General features: G+C 31.4%; 1 protein-coding gene across 3 annotated transcripts; it reads right to left on the bottom strand.

Moving 5' to 3' along the window:
- Window positions 1–326: 326 nt before the first annotated feature.
- LOC109002699 (F-box/kelch-repeat protein At3g61590-like) lies at window positions 327–3162 on the bottom strand. Of its 3 annotated transcripts, XM_018980548.2 has the most exons (3): window positions 2813–3162; window positions 2579–2648; window positions 327–1814 (listed from the first exon to the last, which is right to left on the bottom strand). In XM_018980548.2, exon 3 carries the CDS (start codon window positions 1798–1800, stop codon window positions 583–585), a length of 1218 nt encoding a protein of 405 aa, XP_018836093.2. In that variant the 5' UTR covers window positions 1801–1814; window positions 2579–2648; window positions 2813–3162; the 3' UTR covers window positions 327–582. The 3 variants fall into 3 exon arrangements, with proteins under 3 accessions (XP_018836093.2, XP_018836092.2, XP_035539727.1); XM_018980547.2 differs by lacking the exon at window positions 2579–2648 and having other exon boundaries at window positions 2813–3161; XM_035683834.1 differs by lacking the exons at window positions 2579–2648; window positions 2813–3162 and adding an exon at window positions 2297–2547.
- Between the last annotated feature and the right edge of the window lie 5435 nt (window positions 3163–8597).

The raw sequence follows: 8597 nt of genomic DNA, 5'->3' as shown, positions 1-8597 counted from the left end.
CATCTCAAAATTTGCTGATTGGGGTTAAGGGAAAGCCCCTCTAGGAAAGATAATAAAAAGAGTACCAATCCAAAGATTTGAACTTAGATACGCCAAATATGTAAACAGAATTGCCAGATGTGTAAAAAGAAACAAGAGATACGCCACTCCCCAGATTCTCCTTGAGGATGGAAAAAGATCCCTCAGCCCTGGAAATATCAGAAGTGCCCCCATGAGCTATGAAAAAGACACTTGAACTTAGACATGCAACTGAATGAAGGGTAAAAGCATTAAGCAGAAATTTAGGGAACCTTGAAGCACAGCATGGCAGCTATGGTTTCTGTAGATAGATAAGAACATAGACCAATATCATAAGAAGGGAGTCTCAAACATGTATTGTTCTCTTGTGGTATTTCTGAATGCAAAAAATGAAATTCCCGTAATCATGAATGAGCAGATTTATCTGCATTTACATTTTGTATAAGCCTTTCGAAATGCAAATTCCGTAATGATTGAATATGAAGGTAAATGAAAACAAAATAAACCCACGGGAATCTGAGAGACATTCATCAATACCACCACATTAATCTGAATGGAAACAAATTAGGGAGCAATTTCAAGCCTGGGCTCAAAGCAAAAACCAGTAAAGAGCTGAAGTGGGAACCTCTTTGTCACAGGGCACTTCTGTGACCATTTCCACTGCTTCTGGTTCATATCAAAGGTAAGAAGTGCTGGAGCTCCATAGCTCTGGATATATATGAGATCATCTGTACCACTGCTTGCAAAAACATCATCAAACTCCCCAAATCCCTGAAAGAACTTATGTGGCATTCGCGCAATCTCCCGCCACTCCCTCCCATTTAGAACCCAGATGCCAATCCCCTTAATTATGTCTGCTCGATCTTGTTTACCAATTCCTCCGACCATCACCAGCTTCCCCTTGAGGTTCATTAGTCGGCCACATGTAAGAGGGCAAGGTACTGGAATAAAACTCCTATTCAACAAACCATGGGAAGCACGGCTAGAAAGACTATATGCAACTAAGCCATGGCGACTTTCTGGTACACCACTCCCTGTTGAATAAATCAAGAAGTACAAAATTCCATTGCAGATCACACTTTCCTCGCCACCTCTCCATCCTGTTAAAACCTCTGTCAAAGAGGTTGTCCACATAATTGTTTCTGAATCATAAATATGAATTGAGATATCCCATTGGAAAAAATTCCCGGGGACTTGCTTAGATTTTACGATTGTGATGAGATAACCAGGTGATATCCTGTTCACTGAGACTGCAAGGGAACTGTAATCAGAAAATTTCAAGCCAGGGGGCTCTTCAAGCTTCTTGCAGCGCTTGGTAATAGGGTTGCAGATAAATAGCTCGCTTCGGCTTTCATTATCCATGAATCCAACCAATCCGCATGAAGAAGCAATGGACCAATCGGGTGCCTTGATCTCGGGTAGTTCAATGCCATACCACTTCCTAAGGATGGGATCATACGCATAACCAATTGGCTCACCAGAGTTGGTAAACATAAAATACCATGGTTTTTGTGATAGGACATGCGAAAAATTCCATAAAAACCTATTTGAACTAACAATTTCATGCCATCTTTTACACACACAACCTGCCCTAAAAATGCTAGCAATTGGGAGATAGGCTAGGATCCGCTCCAGCAGGTCATCAGGCAGGATCAACTCAAGAGAAACTGCAGTAGTTTCTTTACTGCTTTCATCATCAAGCTCTGAGAATGAATCAAACTCTCCAATCTCTCTTGGTGTGTCATCAAGGCAATGGTTGGTCCATGATGATTCTCCCGCCATGACCTAAACAAAACCTGAGCCCAAGAAAATCAAAGTAAAATTACGCTATTAGGTCTCCCAGTGAGAGGATCATCAGCAATGTTAGGAACTCATCAATGGCAGATTCATATAAAGAAGAAGTAGCCCCAGATTAAATCCTTGAAATATGATTTAAAGCAAATTTACCAATCGAAAAAAACAAGTAAAATATGGTTCCCCTTATGTAAAGATAATTTCCACCTGCCTCCACGCTGTTAACAAACTTAAACTACCTCCACACCTTCTATATGAAGAGAAAACAGTAAGCATCCTCAATAACAAGCCAGGTTAAACAGATACGAGGAGCTAGAGAAGAAAACCCCGCGTCTCAAATCTGACAATTTGGAAAGAATTCAAAACCACAGAACATATTTTTCACATATATATTAGAGATTACTGCCTAGCCGGAAAAGATAGCTAAATAGATAATAAACAAATTGAAACAATTAAGCAGCCTCCAATGAGATCGTACACATACTCGGAGGAAAAGTATCACGTAGAGGAAAATTAGCAGACCATGCATTTGTCAGCTAAAAACAACGTTTTAGTAACCTATAGGAACAAAACAAAAAAAATGAAAATCGCCTATTTCTCGCAACAACAACAAAGAATAAAAACAAAAGCATATAAATACCAAGCAACAAATTGATATGAAAGGGAAGATTTTTAAGAAATTTTTTTAACCACACTGCGTCAGCTAGTCCGAGAACAAGTAGTTTTTCCTCAGAAACCAACTTTTACAGTACTCTAAACATCATACCCTAAGAGAGACTTGCGATTTATATTTTATTAAATAAATGTTCGGAAGACAACGATTGGACCACGGAGACCTGCCAGTCAAAAATGAAAACCCCACGTAACTGAAAAGCAATAACATCAACAGCTTAACCAATGACACCCATAAAAAAGATAGATCAGTGAAAACACAGAAAACAATTTCAAGGACACGAAAAGAGTAAAAACAATTCCAGAATAAAACCCATCATGAAAGTACCTCGTTTAAAACCTCCTCGACTGTCACTGACTAGAAGGGTCTTGCTAGATTTGGCCAAAGTCTCCAGATTCAACACCCGTGAAAAATAAATCAAGGAATAAAATTCCTGAATATCTGATACAGAGCAACCCGCTATTTCCACAAAGCATAAAAGAACATGAAGGAAAGGAGACTGGTTATATAGGAGATTTCCCTTCAAATGGTAGGAGAAAAGGAAAATGGGATGCTCTAGATTTAGCCGATAAAAATGCCAAAGCAACACCCAGACAGAGAAAGGGAGTTCTGTGGGAGAGAGACACTGTGTGTATGTGCGTGTTTTGTTTCTTTAGCCAATTTTCTTCTTCTTTTTTGATATAACAAAAACGACAGGCCGAGAGTGAAGTGGGGAAGGGGCGGTTTTTCTTTTCTTTTCTTAAAGGACTTGCGTGGCTTTCATTTTTTCGGGAAATACAGGCACTTTGGATATTTAATATTAAGATACAAATATTAGAGAATTGATGTAAAATAAATTTAGAAATCCCTTCTCTCTCGTTCAAACCTCTCTATCCGTCCGGTCCTTCATTCTCACTTTATCTTTTAATCTTTTTTTTCAATGTCTTCAACCTTTAACTCCTTTAAAAATTAATCTCTTTGTAAGTATTATATTTTAATGAATAAGTTTATTTCATATATTTCTCTTATATTATTTACTTCATCATACATATGATCGGTTATACCGCTTAAATAAATTTATATACTTAAATAATTTATATTATATTTATTTTATAATAAAAATAATTTTTCAATTTTATGTATCACATTAAATCATATCAATCTATAATTTTATTTTTAGAAAATTTTTTGTAATTAAAATATTTTTAAAATAATATAAAAAATATTTTATAACTTAAAATATATAAAATTGTCTATTTTTTTAGTTATATAAATTTTTATATAAACAAAAAATTATAAACAGCCTTAATTCAAAAGAGGGAGAGACCGAGATCACATAAATTTGAGCATTTAATAATTATTGTAAATTTTAACCGAGAGCACATATATTATATTTATATGACAACCGTAAAACCTACTTTATGTGCATTTATTTCTCCTACTAAATCTTAAAATTTGAGCATAAAATTCAACCACCTTGATTTTTCTTTAAAAAAAATTAGATTTTTTTTTTCTCTACTAAATAGTCCCCACTCCCCCATTTATATTACAATTATTGCTTTTTTATTACACATTGTGGCCCTATTCCTCCAATCTCTCTTCCTCTTCATAATTTAATTTAATTTTTGATTGAGTTTTAGTAATAAATGAGAGGGTGATATCGTGGATTTTAAACTAAATGGAGGAGTTCTCTTTTTATAGAAATAAAAAAGAGAGGCAGAGATTGTAGATTTAAATTGCGTTTAGATAGTGATGTATTTTTAAGTATTCTATAGATAAAAATGAATAATCGTGAGGTATTCTGAGAATACCTAAGATATTCTCAATATTGAAACTAGGCCGTAAGTAACAAGTACATGTTGTAGAAGAATACAAAGTCTTGAAAATAAAAGGAATCTATGTTTTTAATATTTTACGATGAGATTGTTAGTGTTGTTTGACAAATTAAAAAATAATAATTAATTTCATTCTATTCAGTTAACATCTAAATATCCCAAAGAGAAAAGTTATTTTGCCGTCCCAATAGTACCGCTCAAGTCTACCGTTTGATAATTTTTTTTTTTACTTAATAATTAAAAAAATAATTTTAAGTATATTGACGTATTTTTTTATTTTTTAAAAATATTTAAAAATATAAATAAAAAAATAAAAAAAAAATTATAAAAGCAATTGGCGGTAAGAGGGAGCGGTGCTATTCTAGCACCAACCAATCATATATCCCAAATTAAGGGATCTACTCTGACCAATCATGCTGCCCACTTGTGTATGCTTCTTTTCTTCTCCCATTTTGCTTTGGGTACTGTGGCAATGGGCCTGCTTTACCTAACTAAAACCTAATTTCATATCTTTCAAGGTCTCAAATCCTTGGTAATTTGGTAGTTCTTATATTTTTAATTTAGCACTAAAATCATTCATGCATTCTAAACAATCAGATTTTATTCTCTGAAATCACTTTCTCTTACACAGTGGCTTTGGTTCGTTCTCCCATTAGATCTTGCGTAATCTACTCAACAGAAACTTTGAAACAAGAAATACAAATAAAGAATAGAAAAATGGGCACAGAAGCTCAAAACACTGACACAAACAGAATTGAAGAATTAATGACAAAATTTCTACTATTCAAAGCGGAGAAAATAGAGATACCAACACTTAAAAAAGTACTTAATTACGTAAATTCAGGGTCTGTCGAGGAATACAACTGTTTTTAGATATCTTCAGATTATTTTATTATTATTTACAAGTTATTCAGTACTATTTTTTTACTATTCACAAATTATCTAAGATACTTTTTATTCAAATAACGTCAATCTATCTCATTTCGCATCCTTGAATTCAGATAAAATTTTCAAAAAACCTGATTGACCTAACATCACAAACCTTGTCAGGATGTTTTAATTAGGTCGTATGCCTGCTTAATGTATCCATTCTTATGCAAAATGGTCAAGTGAACAAGATACCCTAATGTGCTGATTTCTACAAGTTAAAAAAAATCTAACTAGTTTTAGCGGGTAACACTAGAAGAGGTTTACTCTGTCTTCTGTCTGAATTTTCTCCCTTTTCTCTGCAGAAAAGAAGAAGCCATGGAAAGATAATAATAAAACAAGTGTAAGAAAAGAAGATGGCATTATAATATGTATCGATCCCGAGGCTCATCTCTAGAGATGAAATGAAATGATTTTATATGAATTAAATAAAATACTGTTAGAATATTATTTTTTAATATTATTATTATTTTAAGATTTGAAAAAGTTGAATTATTTATTATATTTTATATAAAAATTTAAAAAAATTATAATGATGAAATGATATGAGACGGATTGAGAATGTTTCTGTATTGGGTCTAATCACAATATTGTACTTCATATACAAAATATATCTGAAAAATATATTAAAAAAAAAAAAAAAAAAGAAGGGGAAAAGAAGTGTTTGAAGTGGCTACACCACCACCATAAACACTCCTCTTTCCAGACAAAGCCACCTTCTGCTCATCAAGTCATGGCTCACTTCAAATAGTTTATTGACCTCCTTTACCCAAAACCATTATATAAATGTGTCTGCAATTTGTCTACATATGTATAGAATCTGTCAAGGAAAAGCCACCAAGTACATCTGAAACATAAAGACATGGAACTAAAGAGAAATGGCTAAGCAGGAACTGAAAGTGATGTTTCAATGATAATTAAGCCATACATACAAGCTGCAGACTTGCAATTCATAATAATAATAATACCCAGTACTTACACTTTCATTCCAGTCTAATCTTGTTCTAACTCATTCCTCTAAACTGCTTGGTCTCTATCATTGTAAATTGTTCCTTGAGAAAGTGGCATGCAAGTCTTGTAAAAACTTTGCCTTTTGATTTTTGTTTCTCTTTTTCCCTTTTCCTTGAGCTTTACAGTCACGTTTGGATTCGAAATTCACATCAATTCATCTCATCTCATCATTATAATTTTATTAAATTTCTACATAAAATATAATAAATAATTTAATTTTTTTAAATTCTAAAATAATATTTTATTTAACCAAACTGACCTAAATGTCAACATGATTATCTGTCTGATTGGAGTTAATTTGGAGGAGTAAGTGGGGCTGTTGAAATGACCCTTCCTTTCCAGTTGGGTGTCTGGCCTTCAGTTCAGTACCTAATGCATGATACAGAAAGGTGGAGTCTGTAGCAGGGACTTGGTGGAGCTAGTGATTAGGGAAAAGGGACAACACATGCTTCTAAATTCAAAGGAGAATTATTACCTCTTTTTATGGGTCATGAAAGTGGTGAGGGAAATGAGTGTTACTAGTTGAAAAAATATGTCAAACCCAAAAGTACCTAAAAAACAAAAAAAAAAAAAAAAATGCTCTTAGTCTTATGAGAAATGGTAGATAAGAGGGAACTATTTATTTTGAATTTATAGCTATTATAAAACATCAAAATAGTGTTTTAGAATGATTAAAAAATAGAATTGTTAATAGAATTTCTTTTTTCTTATTGAATGTCATGATTTGTCACATGTCAACAAAAGGTGCCAAAGGTCAGTGGCAATTGGTGGCTGCAATTTGTGGGGTCTTTCAAGTTAGAGCGGTGCTATTCTGCTGTCTCTCTGTGTCCATTTCGTGTGTTGTTTAGTATAAATTATATTTTTTTTGAATATTTTTTTAAACATATTTAAAAAATAAAATAAAAATCAATACGCTAATAATCATTTTCTTAACTATTAAGAATTTTTAAAAAAAAAATATATATATATATATATAAGTGGTCAAAATAAAGAGATAAAATAAATAAACATATTAACATTTTTCTTCAAGTTAATGCACCACATTCTATTGATTTGATTGAATAAATAAACATATATTTTTCTTCAAACCATTTTTTCTAAAATAAAAGTAAAAGAGATACCTTTTTCATATAATAACCAATAGAGGTCTTACGTGGAACGCAGCTTCCGGACGATCTCTTCCAACATAAAGAGTATGAAAGAGAGGTCAGCCCTAATCAAATCATCATATAATTTAGAAAGAATAGAGGGGTCACAATTTTTATTTTTATTTTTATTTTTTATGGGGTTAAATTGATTTTTTTTTTTGTCAATATTTATTATTGTATATTAAAATATGTAAGGTTTTACAGTTTTGACTAAATACTAAAGAAAATTACCAAATATGTCTCTCAGTTTTTGTATGTTTTCAAATTAGAAAATAATTTAAAAATGATGGAAAAACAAATACAGCAAAGAAGACTACAAAAAAAAACATATAACAGAATAAACATAGCAAATAAAAACAAAAAAAAGGAAAGAAAAGAATGAAATTAGCCAAATGAGGTAAGGGCACTTTGATCTTCATGACTGCCAACTACTACTTTTTATATTTTTCTTGTATTTATTGGGATTATTTTAATTGTATTTTCTTAGATATGTGACAATGTATAGTTGTGGGCTGCAAAACTCATGGATTCCTAAGGCCCAATTTAAAAATGAATATGATGGTTAATAGGCTTTGTTTGGATAATGAGATAAAATGAGATGATTTTAAATGAATTGAATAAAATAATATTAGAATATTATTTTTTAATATTATTATTATTTTAAGATTTGAATAAGTTAAATTTTTTATTATATTTTATATGAAAATTTGATAAAGTTATAATGATGAGATGAAATGATATGGATTGATAATATTTCTGTATTCAAACGAGACCTAAATCATCATCAAGAATGGCAAATAAGGCGATAGGACTACTATCAAAGAATTGGCCGGATGGCAAATAAATCATTATCAAAGGTAGGGGTGGAAACCAAAAAAACCAGTCAATTGGTGAATCGGATCGGTTTTATTTTTTTTTCAAATTGGTCGAAATTGATCCGATTCCGATTTTTCTTTTTATAATACTAGACCGGACCGATTCATATTTATATGTATTTTAATTTTTTATATTATATAAAATAATTTTATATTATACGCTAAATTGCTAATTAATATAACAATAAATTTTAAGATCATATTATTCATGTATAATAATAATCTAATAACATAAAAATAATGTAATATTTTATATAACATAAAATTAATCTTATAAATCTTAATATAACATTTGATATAAATTATCGTTAAAAAAATTAATTTTATATCATAAAAT

Source organism: Juglans regia, chromosome 12, assembly GCF_001411555.2.
Source record: "Juglans regia cultivar Chandler chromosome 12, Walnut 2.0, whole genome shotgun sequence".
Classification (NCBI taxonomy): Eukaryota; Viridiplantae; Streptophyta; class Magnoliopsida; order Fagales; family Juglandaceae; genus Juglans; species Juglans regia.
Note: the sequence above shows the minus strand (reverse complement) of the source record. Positions and strands in the feature narration are given on the sequence as shown.